Consider the following 21,387-nt stretch of genomic DNA (forward strand, 5'->3'; position numbering starts at 1 on the left):
ATATTATTACTTTGAAGTAACTAAATAAATTATTTTAATTTATTTATTGGTCCACCTTGTCCAACTGCTTTTTTTTCCTGTTTCTTTTTGAGTAGAGGTACAGTCTCTAATCATTTCCGTGTTTGCTAGCTGATTAGTATGTAAACATTAGGGCTGGTTCACACTAGTGACGGAAGCGACAGAAGCGGAGTTGTAAGCGGAGTCGGGATCGGAAGAAAGTTCTGATCTAGTGTGAATCAGCACAACAGAAGCGGAATCGTAAGCCTCGCTTTCAGCATGAGCCTCACTTTCATTTGTAAACATTCAAGATGGTGGACCCGGGAGATGACGAGAGATTGCTGCTTTTGCTATTGCTTTTTATTCTCATACAACGAAGAAGACGTCTGCAACGGAACCAAGGAAGGAGAAGGTTGTGGGTACGTGGAGTATTTTTAAAAAGGAAAAGTGAAGGCGAATTTGGAAACCTTGTGAGAGAACTTCGTGCGTCAGACAGAGAGCCCTACTTTCGGTATGTTGTCAGTTTTGTATTTTGGTCTTCAAAGTGATTGCGACTGTTTTACAAACTTGTTCGACGTCCCAAATGCACAATATGAATAACATATAACACACACCTCTACATAGCTTTTTTCGAGGGATGGTAATGTCATTCTTTTTTATCGTACGTTGTATCCTGTTGAAAGATTCATGATAGCCACGAATATATGCTAATTAGCCATGCGGTCTGCCGATTGAAAACATTACTTTGGAAAACTGCCTCTTCCTAGTGCTTAATTTGCATTATAATAAAAAAAATGTCATGGCAGCTATTTATCATGAATAATAAGGTCTATAAAATATATAAGATTAAAGAAATATGTTGGTTTCAGGGTTGTCATTATTTTTTTAGTCACCTGTAGCCTTATTCTCCACACCCATAGCAAATTTGTTACTTTGTGGGTGAATTCTCTAAACAACAGGGAATTTCACCCGTAGCATCAAGGGAAATCAAGCATACTTACAGCCCTTAATGATAGCCCTGGGTTTAATTGGTTATGTACTTGTAGGTACATAATTATGTATGACACCAGAACGATTTGAGCACCTTCTTTCAATGGTAGGACCACGAATTAAGAAGAAAGATACGAGGATGAGAGAAGCAATTGGTCCAGCCGAAAGACTGACACTCACTCTGCAATATTCAGCGTGTGGAAATGATCAGCAGTCACTCAGTTTCTCATACAGAGTTGGTGAGGCAACTGTCAGTAACATCATCCATGAAACACTGACTGCAAAATGGTCAGTGTTAAAGGATCGATATTTAGGCCACCAGAAAAGCAAGCAGATTGGTTATGTATTTCTTGTGAAGTTGAAACTGTATGGAATCTCTCTCACTGCGTGGGAGCTATTGATGGCAAGCACATTGCCATGTAATGTCCTAGAAAAAGTGGCTCCCTGTATTATGACTGCAAAGGGTTCTTCAGCATTGTGCTCATGGCTATCTGCAATGGAAATTACAATTATACTTTGGTTGATATTGGGCAGTATGGCAGTAACAATGACAGTGGTGTTCTTAGCAATTCAGAAATGGGGAAAGCATTTGAAGATGGCACCATCAATTTCCCAGCTGCAGTACATCTTCCAGGTTGTGACCAGTTACCTTCACTCCCTTACTTCATTGTTGGAGATGAGATATTCGCCTTGAAGCCTTGGCTCATGTGCCCCTACCCTGGAAGGAATATCTCTGAGGAGAGGAGCATCTTTAACTACCGGTTGTCCAGGGCAAGAAGAGTAATAGAGAACTGTTTTGGAATTTTGGTAGCCAGATGAGGATTTTCTGAAGCCCTATTCAAGCAAGTGTTGAAACAGTTGTGCAAATTACACAAGCTGCTGTCTGTTTACACAATTATTTAAGACAGACAGAACCCGCCATATATTGTCCAACAGGCTTTGTGGATAGCTTTGATAGTTCGGGTAATATCCTACTACTACTACTAGTATTACTTCGGCAGATGGCAACATAAGCGCTATGCAAGATTCACCACCTCCGAGGGGCAGTAGATATGCAAATTCTGCATTGGAAACTAGAGAGGCTTTGAAGTCTTATCTTAACTCTGACCAGGGGGCAGTTTCATGGCAGTGGGACTATGTGCAGAGTAGAGGGCCTATCCGGTAACATGATAATAGACAGCAATAATTGTCTTGAACAACATGTAACACTTGTATTTTTCCAACTGTAAACAAGCAGGGTCGACCTGCATGTGAAAGAGTTTCCAAATAATTGACCTTGAAATGTCAATGAATATATTATATTTGTAACTTTTAGTACAAAAGTTCTATTTTCAATTGATAGAACTGTTATGAAGAAAATGGGGATTTGTTTATAAACAGTTGTTGTAAAATAGGAATCCCCTTGGCGTGTCTTCATTGTAATTAAAGTCCCAGGGACTGTAAGGACTTATTTCTGAGACTCATTATTGCACAGCTCGTAAAGGAAAATATGTAGATTAACTTCAGATGTGTTTAAATGCACTTCACAGTTTTGAACTTAATTAACATGTTAATTTCCATTGAGGTCATCAAGAAATCCCATGTGTGGCTGATTGGTTTGACTTTGATAGAAGAGATGGCCAGGCCTAAGGACAGGCTCTTCTTCAGACTCTGCCAGAACATTAGGAACCTGATGAGCCCTTTTCAATGACTGATTCCTGCCACTGTTTTTTTGGGAGCTGTGCATTTGGTGACTAGAGTAAGGCACAGAACTTGTAATGTATGGTGCAGACATAGAGGGTGTAGAGAATGATGCTAACACTTCCTGGTATAAAATGTTATATACTTGCATTTTAACCCTCCCTTTCTGTTCTGGTGCTATCTGGTGGAATTGTGAAGCAATTAGAGCACCAAAAAGCTCATCTTCATCTTTTAAACTTGAGGTGGTTGTTTGCTTCTTCCCAATCTGCCCAAGGGCTGCACCTATGGATTGCAAGACTTCTACTTCTGCAGTTGAAACATCCTGGTTCATTCTTGCTTTAGCTTTGGAATGCAGCTTGCTCTTTTTATGTGGTCTAAAATTATTAGATGACAGATCATCACTGACATATGAAGACACTTTGCCTTTTTCTCTTATGTCAGATATGTTTTCCTTTTCTGGGGATGTATCATCTTGATTTGTTGGTTCATCGACCTCTGACTCCTCATTTTCTGAATCAACTGTAATAGAGTTACTAGTTGTTTTCCTTGGCTTATAAAACAGATCAAGCCATGCTATGTAGGGGAACATATCTCCAGCTTCATCCTTTACTTTTGATACACCATCCGATCCACTGCCACTAACTTTGGCTTATGTTAATTTCTTTTGATCCCGGCTATATCTCATTCATAAATTTGTAAACATTGATTTTGCCCCTGCCCCTGAAAACAAACAAAAACAAGTTAACAAGGGCGCATTCATAATATATATCTAGTGGGGGGCTATAATTTTTCCAGTGCATTTTTGGGAGGCCAACTCCCCACGTGTGATATCCTGCAAACAAAGGTTATTTATCAAGGTGGTCTAAAAGCTAAACATTGTACTCTGCATGTAACTCATTATGTCCTAATTTTCACTTGAGTGAAAAAATCAATGGTGGCTGTTTTTAATATGGTCACGGCCATCCATTATTTTAAAACTATCCAACATGATGCCTGTCGAAATGAGTATTATATCCTGCTACAGACAAAATATTCTAGCTCATCCCATATCCAGCCATTAAAATTTCTTGTATTCTCGTATTCCACATCTCGCTCCATTTTAACTCCCATCCCGCACTCTGCCAAACATAGCTTTCTTTTTTTTCTCAGGTAACCTCTCAGCAGACACAATACTATGGTAACAAATACCCAAATGGAAAAACCCAAGAAAACTGCAGCCATACAACAGCACGATCCTGACTAACAAAAACATCAAACAAATGAAACTGTATTCACTACTGCAATACATACCGGTCTGAAGTCCTACTTGTTTAGCGACATCCTCCCATGCTAGCCTTTTTTTGCTGTTGTCTTTGAAGTCCCTGAAGGACTTGTCATAAAGAACAGGGAACTGTCTCAGAGCCTCTGCCAGTTTTTCCTCTAGAGCCGCCAGTTTTTTTTCTTGCTCTAAGTTTGAAAGGGACTGGTAATGTGTTTTTTGATTGGCTGATAATTACGCTTCCACTTCCGATTCCGTTCACCTTGTTCTCACTGGATCGGAAGCGACGGAAGCAGAAGCGGAAACGGAAGAAAAAGAAACTCTTCTGATCCTTCTGACTCTGATTCCGTCGAGCTTCTGACTCCGCTTCCGATTCCACTTTTTGATTTATACTGGATCGTAACGCTCCTTGCGCTTCTGATTCCGACTTCGTTTCCAATTCCATTGCTAGTGTGAACCAGCCCCTATTACATGATTTTTACTAACAGTAACTATGTCCCTTTCTAAGTCACTAATAACTAATAAGGTCTTCAAAAAGCTTGATGGAACTTTGTAAATGCATTTCAGGTACAAACTAGGATTCTGCAGATTTTGTACAGTCCAATACAATGCAAGTCTTAATGAACTAGACAACATGTTTGTCCATCTCACAAATGTGGCTATCCAAAAGTATGGGGTAGGTTAATTTCAAATATAGTAAGGAGTGCTAAGTGCTAAGCTCGTATTTATTCAATTCTTCTTTAATCTTTTAAAGGAGGAGTATAATCCAATTCATGGAGGCAAATGGACTGTTAAAAATTTACAATTTTATCTTGAAGGAACCAGAGGCAAAGAGGTACTAAGTAATGCAGTCTGCTTCACATTGTTGTATACTGTTTACTATGTAAAATGCTTCAGAAAGTTTTCCGATACCTGCTGTTTGAATTATCTATTCAAATTCTAGGAAGTGTGAAGGGCAGAGTAGGCAGCATTATATATATATGCTACATGTACACTTGTGTTGTGTTAATATTTGGTAAAGGAAATGGAACTCAGGAGCAAGTTGTCAAAAACTCAATCAAGTCTGCCTGCAGTGGAAATGCCCCCCCCCCCCCACCTCCCTAGTCCCACAAACATATTTTCAGTTCACAAATTGCAGGTTATCGTGATCACTCACTTACTTGGTCAGTCAATTCCCATAAACTTTTTTCTCTAACTGAATTCCTTTAGGACATGCACAATTTATTTGTTTCAAGAAATAACAAAGCAATTTATTATTTAGCAGTTCCCATTTCCTCAGAGAAAGACAAACAAGGAAGTTCATTTTGTCATTTGGCCTTTCAAATAAATTAAAGTGACATCATGCAAATTGGTAAAAGAACAGTGATCAGCCAATATGCTTAACAAAACTGATCAAAATTCTAATTTTAAACAAACAAAAGATCAGGGAAACTGATCAATTTTTTTTTCTGTGGCTGAAATCAAGAAATAATTAAAGTTAAATTTAATGTTTTGCAGTTTCTTGGACTCATTCCAAACAGCTGTTTCTAATTTGAGATTTAGTACATCAATGTTTAAAGTAGTATTATCTTGGGAACTGAAATCTTGCCTTTTGTTGTTGTTGTTGTTTTTTCCTCATTGCATTACTGTAACATTGTTTACCGTTCAGGTGACAGACAAATTGTTTGATGATATCAACTGGTGCATTGTCCACTCCCTCAAGGCTGTTCAGGTACCATCAGTTTTATGTAGGTTTGCTTGGCCTATCATTCTGAACACAAAGTAACTGATTGGTTAAAGACAGGTCATCAGTCATGGAGGCTTGCAACAGTTTCCAGCACTTTTCTAACAGCTATACCTTCAAGGATGAATACTACCACTATACTACCATAATAATGGTATCACACAAATGTCCAATCATTGGTAAACAAGTTGCAGTCATGCATTTTATGTGGCAGGTTACCATAGCAACAATACAACCTGTTAAAAGCACCCTTAATTTTAGTTCAAGCACTTATAACTCCAAAACAAGCTCAGTAACCCCCATGTTCAACTCATTCATGCATGCATGGGCAATGAATGAGTTTTAGCAATGGGGGCCTTCATCCGGGAATCTGCATGGATTTTAAATCCGTGTAGACTTTTAAATTGGCCTAGACTTTTTAATTGGCATAGATGGAAATTAAATGTTGATTTATTTATGCTGATGTTAACCGGAAATAATGGTGCGAGTAGAAAGTAAGTGAAGAGAGTGGACTAGGGCTTGAACCTCAGCCAGACTTCGGTCACTGGATTTCAAGGGAAACTCATTATCCACTTGGCCATCTCAACTTTCCTGCATTGGCAGGTGCAAAGAAATGCTCTATATAGCTGGGGTGTTACACAGGCCATCTGAAAATGCCATGTCACCAGTTGTTATTACAGATGTTGTCCTGAAAATCAGATGGGATGTCCACTGTATACTGTATTAGTTGTTGATATACAGAGTGAATTTGGTTGGAAATATTGAAAATTTTAGAATTTGTGGGGCACAAACTAGTTGCGAGATATTCCTTCATTACGGTCATTACAGGCTCAATGAGTGTAAGCTCCTCAGCTCAAGGCAGCAATTGTGGATTTTGACTTCCTGCTTTTGCAATTTCTGGTGAGCAAATATTGCTTTCTTTAATTGCTGTGAATTTTCTTTCAAAAAAACATACATGTACAGCCCACACATCAAATTGAAATGACCCAGAACTAAACTAAAGCCTGTTTCAGACTTAGAGGTTTACAATCATTGCATGACAATTGCAATAAAGCTCCATTATAAAGCTATGAAATTGCTATTACCACAGAAATGCCAAATGAATACTGTTGCTTTATAATAATGGCCCTAAGTCAAATAACATCAGTAATAGATGATGTCCTGAATTTCATAAAGAGCAAACTGTACTTCCTTGCTGATTATCTTTGCTCATGTGTTACACTCGTAGGCCCAGATTGATCAGGCGAAACAAGAAATTAAGTTTAATGAATCTAACCATGAGACACAAACTGACTATCTTAAAAGCTGTGTGACATTTGGTAACCATGACTGTCACCTAAATGGGATTGAAATGCAGGTTAATAATCAATTCAATGCCTATATCTTAGATTGTTGGAAACAGAGTTGATCAGAGTTATCTGCTGCGTGTTTGCTTTCTTAAGAATCCTGTCCTGCTAGGACTGGGTCAACTAAAAAGGGATGTTCCCTATTGCTACTATCTTCCAAATTATTTATATTTTTATCTTCATCTTTTTTGTATTGAATTTCAGAGGGAGCAGTTAATGTTACATCTACTGGATTATTCCTGGCTACCCATAATAGTTATTCATTAAAAAACAATAAGTAATTGTTATAAACAATGGTACAGCCAAATGAATAATGACAATGACAACTCAAGAACTTTAATGATAAATGCTTTGAGTGCAGGGTTGATTATCTTGGCAAACTGACTTCATCAGACAAGAAGCTTTCCTTTGAAAACCAAGCGTGCACACTTTGAACTTCATTAACAGATAACTGATGTACATGTAGCTCACCATCACAGCGTCATTAACTCACCTTAGATATTGACATAGTCATTAAGACTGTCTCATATTCATTAAAATAGAAAACATATTGGTACAAATAATACCACTACAACCTGGATTAATAGACACTGAAATGCTCTGTTGAAAAATTTCAACCACCAGAAATCAAGACTGTTAATGAACTGTCAGACTACCTAATGTCTTTGTTATGAAACTTCTTCACTGCCATTTTGGTATTATTATCAGGTTAAACCTTTGTTAAATTAGAGTTTTTTGAGTTAATGGTATATGGCCAATCTGAACAGAACTTACCATCAAGCAGTTTTGCTTACCATTTTCACAAATCATTGACAAGCTGATTTTTCTGTGTAAATGATAAACAACCCACATTTCCAGAATGCTGTGAACAAGATATTGGGCACTTGAATATCATAACATGATAACATAAGTGGCACAAGCCTCAATAAAAACCCAAGAGACTATGTTGTTGCTTAAGTAATAATTATTATATAAAGTAAATGGTCAGTTATATCAGCGTACATGTATATTTATCTACATCCACTCAACCTTCCCACCGTGCATTCCATCAAAACGACAAAATAGGCTTAATATAATGCATGTGATATAGAATATTCAGCTTTAATTGTCCTGTATTTTGTGTAACATGGTACATGTATAAAACAGTTACACAAGCTTTCTCAAGGTTTACTGACAAATGTTGCACTAATCACTTGCATTTTTTTTGAATAAAATTCCATACATAAACTGTAACAAGCAAACAGTGAATGAGGCTTTCACTTCATTTAGACAACACAACATTTGCTAAACAATGAACGCAAATGCTTGGCGACAAAACACGCAGAACAATGCTATATTGTCTTAATCTATTGCACAGCAAATGATTCATTTGCCAAATCATCCAATCAATTGTAAGCCTGCTGATAGCTAAGATACATGTCAGGAAGAAGCTTGATGCTTACTGATGTGCCACCAACATTAGTAAACACAATAAACACTTAAATCATTTCATGGCTAAGGGCATAAATGAGTTGGCTCATAGAGCCCTTTGATTTATTATCAGATTGTGAAAAACATGATAAAATACAACTTTTTACAAAGTTTAAAGTTCTGTTGAGAGGGTTCAGAGCCACCTTAAATTTTTGAAATTTAAAATTTGTTTTCAAATCACCTCTCGGTCTGATGTCTAAGTTAGTTCGAAGATAACTGCCACTCAAGTTTTCCAAGGCTTGACCGAAAGGAAATTATGGCCACAAATTCGAGTGAAGAATCGACCACACACGATCCCAACAGACAAGCTACATGTAACATGACTTGGGAAAACGAAGGAATTTGACACAAAAAATCCCTTAATCTTTGCAGAAAAAAAAGCACAGCAAAGGCAACCATTACCAAGAAGATCAAAGAAGTTACAGAATACATTTTTTTTTGCGAAAAAATAATTCTATGAGATACATTTGCATGACTGTTATGTCATGTTTTGACGTTAACTAAGCATGAATTCAGAACATAAACAAAAGAACAAGCTTAAATTTTGGCCTGTAAGTAGTTTTAAAGCTCTCATTTGATTTGCGTTCATGAAAGGCCTGGCACACGCTACTGGTACACAGCTAAAAATCACCCATAATTTTGGTTCTTGTGAGTTTGCTTAAAATCAGCTCATGTTGATATTTGGCAAGAAGTTGACATTTGTGAATATCTTCCCATTGAAAAGGTTTGGTTCTGCCTATATGGTTGAATAAAAGAGAGTAGTTTAAAAGAGTTGTCTTAAACGGTCCCTTTTGAACGTTTAACATAACATTTGGAGTCTTACTAGGCCCATTTTAGGATCTGTCTGTTTTTATGAAAGTTACCCAGTTTAACTTTAAAGTTACTGGTTTATGAGTACTCATTATCTTAACGATGACAGTAATCAATCGAAAAGTGAGGAAGTTAGAGCAGTTTACAGCAGGATTGTCATGTTATATCCGTCTAGATGCAGACTGAACAACAATTTGGAAGATCGTTTTTGTTTTAGTTCCTTTTGTTAGAGAGAAGATAAGAAACTAATTTTTGAAATACTCACAAGTTCTGCTTTCTTCCTCGGGTAATTCTTATAAAAAGGGAAAATCCACATCTAAACTATGACCAAACTTACAAGGTAGGACAGCATTTTTTTAACACAGAAATTCTTCACGGCATGCAGTTGACTTAAAATCAGTTTCTAAAGCGTGCCTTGGCAGGAACATTTTGTGCATAAAATGTGCCTAACAGGGTTGTGCATGAAGTGTGCAACATATTTGTATGTGTCTATGTAAAATGTGCCTAAGAAAAGCTTTCACTAAGTTGTTCCAAAATTGGAAGTGTTCAAAGACCATGCCTAAATTGTGCCAAATCATGCGTAATTGTGGCAAAGTAGTGTGTTAAAGAGCTCTAAAAGTATTCTTTAGACTAACCTGTGTGAGGTCTACAATAAAATCTTTGTTATATTTGATAATAAGCATTCTATTCAATCTCTAACCAGTTCCCGGTGTATTATAATTCTTATTTACCACTGATATTCAACAGTCATTGAACTACTTATGAGAGGTGGTAGAAGCATTACAGTACGTTGGTGTTTTAAGGGGAGCAGGGATGGCACAGTGGTGAGAGCACTCGCCTCCCACCAATGTGTCCCAGGTTCAATTCCTGGACCCAGCATCATATGTGGGTTGAGTTTGTTGTTGGTTCTCTACTCTGCTCCAAGAGGTTTTTCTACTGGTACTCTAGTTTTCCCCTCTCCCCAAAAACCAACATTTCCAAATTCCAATTCGACCCTGGAATGCACAGGTATTTCTGAACGAGTTCTTGTGAACTCCTTGGTGCTCCATGGGTAAACAAATTACATATTTACATACATATATTTTTATTTACATAAGCATGTCTTCTTAAGTTGTTTAATTTAGACCAGTTGGAATATTTAACTCGCGTCTTCACAGAGAACGACTGTTGAAATGGTGAGGTTTAGCTCTCTCAAAGCATTGTCTGAAAGGGACCGTGAAAATGATATAATCTTGCCACATACATCTATAGTGTCTAAGCTCATCCATCTTGAAGTAGCATAAAGTAAATGTATTGTCTCAAGTGCTTGAGAATTTGCCTCAAACCTCATCTTCAGATTGTTTCTCAGTGCCTTAGATCTTCATTATGTTCGGATAATTGTTTAACTCATTTCCATCTTGAATCAAACTTTGCATAAATTAGTTTTCCATATATGGAAAATAGAACACCCACAAACATAGCCCTGCACAAGGAGGTCAATTTCTTTAAATCGTGAATTCAAAGTGCCACAGATCACCTGCAGCAGAAGGCCCATGTAAAATTTTGATATCTGGGCTGCCACTTTTAAACTCCACGCTGCCTAAACTGTGGCTAAACTTTGCCTAAGTTGTGCCTAAACTGTCCTAAAGAGTGCCAGAAATGTGTCTTGCCTGTGCATAAACCGTGCCTTATTTGTGCCTTCTTTGATTTTACCCTGTGTTGTTGCACCAAAGCCGTGCCTTTCTCTGGAGAGCGAATTTGTGCGGATGCACAATGTTACGTTCATGTACACCAGTAGCATGCGCCAGGCCGAAAATCTTCCCTCTCTCCCAAAGGGAAATTTGCTTTGGTTTGCAAAATTTCATAATTCAGGCTCTGCGTCAATACTAAGTATTGTTTGTTATTTTTAATTTGCTACCAATTAACTCAGACCACAGGGGAACTGAACCACGTTATCATTTACATTGTTGTAAAATAAAATATACTGTTATTCACTAGGCCATTAACTAGCTGAACATTTTTTCTAGGTGTTTGTTTACAGACATTCTCTAGTTAAATTCGACTTCTGTCTTCATTTATTTAACCCACTAACCAGGCAATTCAAGTTCCAAAACCACACAGCTTTCAGAAATGGCTGAAAGAGGAAGCACTTTTAATGACTTCGCTAACCATTTCTGGTTTGAAACCCTTTTACATGGAAATTTTGTAGAAAAGGGTGGAAAGAGAACTTCAGACTATCTAGACGTACCTTCGAATGTATTGTCCAAGTGGTTGGTCCTGATTTGGCTTACTTTTTTGCTATGAAAACAAACATGGTCGAAAACGTGACCGAATGAGAATCTGAACACCACAGGGTGCGACTGCAAGTGGATATATCTGTTGTCTTAACCTTGGTAACTGACCTAAACCAGCTCCAGGAGCATCATGGCAGACGTAAGGTTAGTTGTCAAGTTTTGTATTAATGAAAACAACCTCAGATTGGCAGCTGAAGCATATTGAAGATTAACTAGACAGTGTTGGTCTGTATTTTATTAAAAACAATGGTACATGCTCGTCATGAATTAGCACCGATTAAACAAAGTTTGGATAAGGTCAAACAAGAAACCACAGCACCGCAAATGACTTTATTTCACCAAACACGGTTGCATGAAAAACACAAGCATCGCACACCAAAAGGATTGAGATCAACCCAACACCCCAATTTGGGATTTTATTCATTGCATCACCACTTTGAAAACAAAACAACAAGCTTAAATTTTGGCCTGTAGGCAATTTTAAAGCTCCCATTCGATTTTTGTTCATGAAAATCTTCTTGCTCGTCCAAAGCACAGGGGACCTGAACACTGTATCAGCAATAACATAATCATTTACATTCATGTAAAATAAATGTACTGTTATGTACCTGTGTTCCTGGGTCTGTTTGAGCCGTTTAGACGGGATTTGACTAGAAGCAAAGGCTTGGTGTACATTTTAAATATCATCTTTTATTATATAGATGCGAGTGTTTTACTGGGAAATACACCACTCGTAAAATTCATACAAAACCACATCCAGGACTCAGGTGGCATATTTTCCATATCCTCACTAGTGAAGGTATTGATGATTTTACTGATATCAAGTTTGTCTCTTAAATTGTACTTAAGAGCTTCTGCCTGAGAGACCGGGGCAGACTTGGAAATGAAGGTTGGCCGATTTCGCTTAAAATTGGTAAACAAAGTCGTTATGTGGACTTATGTAATATGCCAAAGTTTCAGGTTCAACAACTATTTTTTAGCCGAGTTCTGGATATCAGCCCCTCAGGGGTCCTCAGAGGCTGATTTTTAGTGTAATTTTGGCCACTTTTCATTCTCTCTTTTAGCAACTAAAATTAATTTCAGACAAAACCAAAACCATATTTGTAACGCCCTATCCTTAGGCTTCTATAAGTAAAAACATTAGCTCACGGGAAGTTTTTGTTAGCCTGTGGCTGTGATCACAACTTAGTCCTATTTGAAGCATATGGGGAGCAACCGGAAATGGCCTGTTTTTTAGACTGCATATTTTCCATGCCCATGTTTTATATTATGAAGTCTTAGTATCCCTGCAAAGTTCAGCCCTTAGTTTAGTAATACCAAGAAAAAAAAACTGAGGTTGAGGCTTTTTTACTACGAAACATTTTTAGAGAAGTTACCTACTACGCACTTCCTGTCAAACTCTTAATTACTTTTTAGGAGAGATTTTTAGACACCAGCTGCGCAATTAACAAACAATCAATGATCCCAAAGTAAATTGTTTAAAGGAAATATATATTTTCAAACCATAAACTAGAAACTTTCCTACTCACGGATTTGAAACTAAATTTTATGTAGCATTTGTACCCTGTACCCAGGGGACTGGAAGGTGAGGGGAAACTTGATATGTTGAAAACAAGAAAAGTAATCAAAATACAATGAAACAAGTTGTTTACTGAGTGCATAAGTTAGGTGGGAAAAGCTGAGAAAAAAAACCTTATTTATGGGACTCTGCCTTGTTTCCATGGCAACCTTGCTTTGTCAGGCATAATTACCCTAAGTTTGACTTTTCTCATCTAATTCTCTGTTTTTTATTGACATTTTCAAGGTTTCTTGGGACAAACATAGTTTTTTGCACTTTTTAATTCCTTTAGTACCCTTTCTCTTCTCTTTTAATTTTGTTATACCTGGCAAACTGAAACGATATTTTGATTTCATGAAGTAGTCATGAAATCCAGACATGGTGGGTTCGATATGACGGATGTTTTGAAATTTATGACATTCTAACATCACGTGCCTTCATAGCTGACTATTCACCATAATTAGAATTTCAAGTCGTGAGTTTTTTACTCCTTCCCCCTGCCAGAAGATCACAAATACCTTATGTGACTAGTGGTACCGAAATTTCCGACTTAATTGTGACGCACTCAGAGGTGCTTTCCTTCAAGCTTCCGTCCAGGCTCCTCTTTGGTATCGACTCTAAATAAGAATACCATCGTTACAATAGAGATTGCAAGTATTAGTAAGCCTCATGATACAATAGAGGGCCAAATTACTTCCTATTTTCGCCAGGAGATTACATTGTTTGAGTATAACACGAGAAGCGTCTCTACTCTGATTTAATATTGGGCATGTGAAACTACTTAATTCATCTCTAAGCTCTTTCGACTTTTCAAGTGAAACAACATCCAATATGGCGTCGAAAATGTTAGAAATTGAATTGTGGACGGGTACTGGGTAGACAATTTAAGTTAGAGATATTTTGTTTAAATGTGTATGCAGATGATGATGGAACAACGATCCTTGAACCAGTGGAACGAATTAAAGACATTAAAGCGTGTAAAAAAATCTTTGAACGTGCAAAATAAATTTATGTCTGATGAACATGCATGCAGTCACTCTGACCTTGGATACTTATGGATGCAATAGGTATTACAATCCCGAACGCCTGAAATATGCTATCTGAAACGTCAGCGGTAACCTTTGATTTCTTCAAAAAGGGTGCTGACATGGCCCACTTTGGTCACGCAAACAAGTGAATTTTCGGCGGTGACGTGGGCAATCCTCTTTAATTCATACTTGAACTTCCATTCAGGGAAATTTTCAACTCTATGGTAAGTGGCCAGTTTATTACCACCAGTGCCCACTTTAATTTGGCCAGCAGGTGGATAACATCTCGATCTAATGTCGCTAACGGGAGAGTCACAGCAGCCTCTGGCGGCTTGTTATCTCGTGCCCCGCATATGTCATCTTCTTTCCAAACGGGACACTGTATAATCATGTCTTCAGTTTTCCAGGAGACTAAATTGTAATAGCCAGACTTTTTCGCTCCTCTGCCTTTCAAGCACACTCAAATGAAACAAATTCACTTAAAGAATGAATAGATTTAATAAGCAGATAGTTCCTTTTCTTGTAAATAAACAATCCAGCCGGCAAGATGTACATGTGCTGGCCATATATTCATTTCACGGTTGCATTTTATCAATTTATGACAGACTGAAGTAAACATGTAACGTAGTAACGCGTTCGGATTCTATACAAAACTATACATTCTATACATAGTACGGTCGCAGCCTAATAGTTGCGGCTGGACTCCGGATCGAGCACTCCTGGTTACTAGGGCGTTGTCATGTCATCTTGGGAAAAGCAATTTTCTTTCACAGTGTCACTCTTCACCCAGATGTATAAATGGGAGCCGGTGATTATCATCTTGTCCAGGGAAGAAGAGCAATAACCAATTTAAGCTCCAGCAGGCATGAGGCACTAGACTTTGTGACGACTTACCATACCACCTACACAAAGGATACTGGTCGTCCTGGGGATTATCACTTCCTTTTTTATAGAAATCGGAGTTAAGGGCCAGCAATTCTACAGCTAGGGTGCTATAAGCAGTAGTCTTTGAAGGAAAACCCACTCCTCCCCTGTCCTATCTTTGGATATATGCAGTACACAGATTTAGTCTGGATCTGTGCGGACTGAGAAAGCAGCAAAAGGAAAATCCCGATAGAGAAAGGGAAAGTGTGCCAATGAGTAATTTCCTGGTAATTTAGTCAGACATTCAGCGACTTGGCGGGGAAAACGGACCGTCTTGGACTTCCCCAATTTACAATACCTAGGCCCTTTGCACCAGGGGACTGGGTATGAATAAGTATTCTCTAGCATATCCATTCGTTCTTTAGGTTCTCATGCAAGTTCTATACCTGATCATTCTCCGCAGTATCAAGGAGACAAATCTAGACAAGAGAAAAACTGAATTCCAAGACAATCATAACCAGCAAACTTCAGATAAGTTGGCGTGTCATGACCTTGTCATGTATGGTATGAACCAACCTGAATTTTCATTACTCGCAGCGATGCACTCACGATCAATTTATCACTGGGGCTAAGGTTTTTAATGATGCTTCACTTATAATGGATTATAAGAAAGGGGCGTGCCTCTAAACCGTATAGACTTCAATAGTGAGACTGCATTTAATTTTACAATTAGCTATAAATATATTCAAAATTTATTCAAGGTTCAAAGCAATTTTCATATGGTGTCACGAGAGACGTTGTGATTGCATTTAGAGTGACTGATAAGTTGTTTTTCTTCAGAAAAGAAGTCCAGCAACTCCATTATCCGTAATTTTCAAGACTTCTTCCACAAAATTTGTAACCGTTGCCGGACCAAAATCTGATCGGTCATAAAAAAGTCACATGAAAATTTCTGATTAACGGCAAGCCTTTTCGGTTAGAATTAACCTCACAGTCTCTAATTCCCGACTTAGAAGAAAAAAAGGTATTTATCGAAATCAAATGGCTGATTTTTACAGACACGCTTTGTTGAAACGGAAGTGGCCTGGTTAGTCATCTTCTCATAAGTTTTTTCTTAGTAAAAAAGCCTCAACCTTAGTATTTTTTTCTTAGTATTTCTAAACTAAGGGCTGAACTTTGCAGGGATACTAAGACTTCACGATATAAAACATGGGCATGGAAAATATGCAGTCTAAAAAGCAGGCCATTTCCGGTTGCTCCCTATATGCTTCAAATAGGACTAAGTTGTGATCACAGCCACAGGCTAACGAAAACTTCCCATGAGCTTATGTTTTTACCCATAGAAGCCTAAGGATAGGGCTTTACAAATATGGTTTTGGTTTTGTCTGAAATTAATTTTACGTTGCTAAAAGAGAGAATGAAAAGTGGCCAAAATTACACTAAAAATCAACCTCTGAGGACCCCTGAGGGGCTGATATGCAGAACTCAGCTAAAAAATAGTTGTTGAACCTGAAACTTTGGCATATTATGTGTCCATATAATGACTTTGTCTACCAATTTTAAGCGAAATCGGCCGACCTTCATTTCCAAGTCTGCCCCGGTCTCTCAGGCAGAAGCTCTTAAATTCATTGGTGTATGATCAAAACATCTTCGGGTCTTCGTCGAAAGTCTTCAGCAATCTTCACAATCTTTGGTAATCTTCAGAAATGTTCGGAAAATGTTTGGCAATGTTTGTGTGACCTTCAGACAAGTTTTGGAGAATCTTTGGAAATCTTCGCAAAGTGGTCGGAAGTCTTTGGAAAATTGCCAAAAATGCCGTCATCAGTTTAACAAATTGACGTCAGTTTTTCATGCATCTGTCCTGTTATTGATCATGAATTTCGTCATAACATTGTCAAAGTAGCTGGGGATTCACGAGGCGTTAGCCGAGTGGATCCGCAGACTATTACACGGTAAAAACACGGTAAAACCTCATCTTTTCCGAAGTGTTCTGCCGCGAATTCACTGTGGTGGGACGAAATCCTCAACCTCATCCTGGATGGACGTGACTGCACACCGCAGCAACCAAGACGTGGTGTTCCGCGATGAAGAAACAATAGAAGCTAATTTCTTTTGTTAGAAAGTGTTTACTATGTATTGATTACTCTTTCACGTGAAATGTTAACATGGGCATCCAGCGTTGCCGGCTTTTTCGCCAGCAAAATGTAGCAGTACCGATTGTAAAATGGACATGCATGCCAGCAGTTACAAAATACTTCTCTATCAGAATCTTGTTAATTTACTTGGTGTATTCCTCTTTCTTTCAAAATACACATTCAATTGCGAGTTTATAGACGGCAATGGCTCAGTTAACTTAATGTATCGTGTGTGACGCCTTATATTTGCATAACGTTCAAAACAAACCAGGCGACACAAGAAGGTTGCTTTTTTCACAAAACCGTTTCTAGTAATTCGACGGTATTGCTCAGCCGATGTTAAGATATTTGTTGTTCCTTTCACTTTTGCCACACAAAAATTGACTAATAAGAGGACACCAAAACATTTCACTAAATCAAGTTTCCAACACCCACGCACGCTAGCATGTTTATTTTTTTAAATCTGGGATTCCAGGACATCCAAACATGCAGTTTCTGTGGTTCGTTTCTATCTCACCGTAAACGTTACATTGATCACGAACTCAATATCAAATTCAGAGCAAATCGATAAGAGTTTCTATAAATCAGATGAGAATAGTTATAAACAACTTCTGGCAGAAGCCTGTCGGTATTTCACCTGCTTGCCTCTTGTCTCTTTGTCGGTGGAAATATTATTATTCCTCCCAAGGTAACCAAGCTGCGATTGCGCTTGTTCTATAATTTGCGTTTTCGTCATCAGGAGCACAGAAAATAGATCACGAAATACAGCTTTTTAACTACTAGTGTTTGTTCGTGAATGAAATTTGAGCCACTTGCTCAACTCATTGCATAGCACGTGATGAAAATCTTCCCGCGAACACTGAACAATTCCAAAACAACTTTAGCAATCTTCACATTTGATTTACAAAACGAGAGCAATCTCAGCTGTGTGTATTCTGATGTTTGAAACATTCTCATGATTGATGCAAACTTCACATAAACAACTCTCAACACGAAGCGCCACGTGTGAACGAGATACAAAAATGTGACGTCTCATGCAACACAAGTTTGAACATGTGAAAGTTATAAAACTGTAATGTCGCTTGTCGCTTCTCAACTATGAATTTCCGTACTCTGAGGAAAATTTATAATTCGGAGGAAACTCTTATTTTAAGGGGTACTTTTACAAAAATTTTCGCGTCAAAGGTGAACATGCTTAAAGCAAACTGGCCGGCATGGTGCCTTGTTATTTGCACACAACAGCGACGACAGCGAACTATTTATTGATTTTGATAGTGTTGTATCTTGACTTAAGTGGAACTGTGGAGATGCTGTAATAGCAATTACTCAATATTTACAACGGATTCTTGAGAAGTTAACAATGCTACAGCGGGGCCTTTTTGTAATATGAGGGACACATGATTTATCACTGGAGCGTGAAAGATGGCATTGTAAAGTTAATGAATCAAAAGAAAAGGTATTTTAGCCTATTCAACTCTACTGCGTCTTACCATTTACTGCAGTATTGTATGCCGTGGCAAACCTAGGTAAAACCTCAGTAAAATTTCAGCGCACCGCATCTTTACCAAGGCTAGAACGCGGTGTTAATCTGTGAATTGGCCGCAGCATAACCTCGGTAAAATAATGAGTAAGTACTTTCAGGCGGTTCTGTATGTCTGCCACTTTGTAAATGCAACGATCCGATTACATCTCGAGTTTTCACTATCTTCATTAACTATTAGCTCTCACTGGGGGGGAAGATTCCCAAGTTTCATAAAATCCTCAAACCTTCAACATGACTGATGACTATGTGTGATTATGTAATAATATTGGATAATCCCACAATGATTATGGGATAATATTGCATAATCCCACAAAAATGGGGGTCACCAAGCTTGTTTTGGAGTTATAAGTGCTTAAAGCTAAAATTAAGGGTGTTAGCAGATCATACTGATGCTATCCTGCTAACTTATTATGCCATGAAATTGACACCATGTTCATGATTGGGTAGTTTTTTTGATATCATGATTGTGACAGCAACCGATATAGAGTGGTTATAATGACCCATAAAAATCTAAGTCTTGGAAAATGCTGGAAACTGTTTCAAGCCACCCTAATGGGGGGGATATTAGAACTGTAAATATTAAGCCAAAGCCAAAATAGTTCACTTTCCCTAATGGGTTTAAAACCTTGAAACACACAAACCTCTTGACTTTGTATTTATTCAACATTTAAATTTTCTTTTAAAGGTCATAATTTTTCAGTGAGGATTAAAAACAAATTCTTTCACCCATGCCACCTGAATATATGTTGTATCCATGCGAATTATTTAAAAAACCTTGTTCAAGACCTTTTCAATATTTTACCTCTGTTAAATTAAATGCTGTCATGTAATATTTGTTTCCTAGAATGTAATAGCCAATGACAGGCACTGCTTTGAATGCTATGGGTAAGTAAAACACAACAAATCCATCAATTCTTCTGACAACTGAAGATAAATCCATTGTTAGAAAGATTCTGCTCCCTTGATGTTGTCTTCATTTAATAATTCGATCTCTAACTGCTGTAAATACTATAAGGAAACATGCTGGAACCATAACCGAGAAATAAGGACTCATGCACATTTAAGATAAGCCTTTATTGTATAAAATTTAGTAGTATATCAAGTGGTAGCAAATTAATAACTAGTGAGACAATCTCAGATAGTGCAGAGCGCAGTTGATAGCTCTGGCACAGTAGTCCCATAAGTACTCACCCCTGTTCGGTTCAGTTCCGGTTTGTGTCTACCTTGATAGTCTGTGAGGGCTTTTCCCCTTAGTAGTGTGTATGTTTCAAGGTTGTATTTTCATTCAAGGTCCAAAAATTACATACAAATTACTACTGGTGTTTTACGTTGATTTTCGTTCATTTTAAATTCAACATTACAGTGAAGCAGCCAACGTGACAATTTAGCTCTTTATGCCAACTTTGTAACTTGATACTTTTGTTTTCCTTGCAAAGGCATATAATATGAAACCCTTGTTTTCTCCAAAACACACGGAAGATGCACTTGTTTTTGGAGATAAATGAAAGAAAGTTAAATATCTGATGTAGTGATGAAGAAACGGAACAGAAACGATGTTGTTTTACTTAAAATGCAAATTTTCTTATCACCGATTAACAAGAAATAATTTAATTATCAGATAGTCACGAAATGCCACTTACTTTTTCTGTTGCCACCTTTGTTGTTAACAATAAAACAATTCAAAATTAAAACACAACGATATTGATGGCTGAGAAGCGTTTCAACAAAAAGTATTGAAAATAAACAGCGCTACTTGGCCAATATGAATGAGTCTCCTCAAAGACTGATTAAATTAATTTACGCTTTCATGAAGTGCCTCGGAGTCTGCAGCAATATTTGAGCACTTTCCTACTTTCTTTTGTCACAAATTTACAATTTGCGGAGTATTAAAGCCACTAACTTGGTCTCTCTTACAGACACAATTAAGGCAAGAAATAAACAAGCCACTAAGGAGAAGCAATACATTTGAACCCTGACAAGTACACTATCGTAGATTGAAAACAGCAGATGATATTTGTTGATCCGACCTGTGTGTAATTCTAAAACCTATGCAGCCACAGTAACGTTCCTGAAAAATAATTGCCGTCCTTGGTCACATGACATGACATAAAAAATACCCCGTGGAAAGATAGTGTATAACACTAATGATGCTAGAACGCATGCGTCCTACATGTTGAGTTCTACCGTAAGGAAAACCACTCAACATTTCTGCGTGATTCCGTATGCAATGTATCCTCCACCTAATATAGAAGCCACGAACGCTAAGTAATCTACGCATGCGTTTAGAGCAAATTAGTTTTGTTCTAAAGAGAATGGTACCACAAAGAGAGCAAGGGGTTACCTGAAACGAATATAGAGCTTTGCGATGTTCACACCCAACTGACGGTGATGGAACATGTTTTACGTAGAGTACACATGTACCTTTCTCACCCCACCGCCACCACTTCCTTACCTCTAGACTAATTAATTAATTTAAATTAATTAATTAAACAAACATTAAAGTTTACACCTTAGCGCCACAGGACCTTAACACAATAGGGCCTTAGCACAATAGGGCCTTAGTGCCTTAGGGGCAGGAAGTCCCCATAACCATCCCAGTAGTGCACTCTGCACTAAAAACAATATAATATCCCACATGTGATATCAGTTATTCACACGATATAACTTTTGTCCCTTAACTGCACTTAAATTTGTTGGTGTATGATTGAAACA

General features: G+C 37.8%; 1 protein-coding gene across 4 annotated transcripts in view; it reads left to right on the forward strand.

Annotated features, from left to right (window-relative positions):
• Positions 1-21,387, forward strand: part of LOC145487524 (polyglutamylase complex subunit TTLL1-like) — a 104,507-nt gene that overhangs the window by 79,517 nt on the left and 3,603 nt on the right. For all 4 annotated transcript variants that reach the window (XM_081466345.1, XM_081466344.1, XM_081466346.1 and 1 more), the window contains 4 exons: positions 4,493-4,601; positions 4,680-4,760; positions 5,574-5,636; positions 19,520-19,560. In XM_081466345.1, coding sequence (XP_081322471.1) covers positions 4,493-4,601; positions 4,680-4,760; positions 5,574-5,636; positions 19,520-19,560 — 294 coding nt within the window. The remainder of the gene's footprint in view (positions 1-4,492; positions 4,602-4,679; positions 4,761-5,573; positions 5,637-19,519; positions 19,561-21,387) is intronic.

This window comes from Orbicella franksi, chromosome 5 (assembly GCF_964199315.1).
Source record: "Orbicella franksi chromosome 5, jaOrbFran1.1, whole genome shotgun sequence".
In the NCBI taxonomy this organism is placed as follows: Eukaryota; Metazoa; Cnidaria; class Anthozoa; order Scleractinia; family Merulinidae; genus Orbicella; species Orbicella franksi.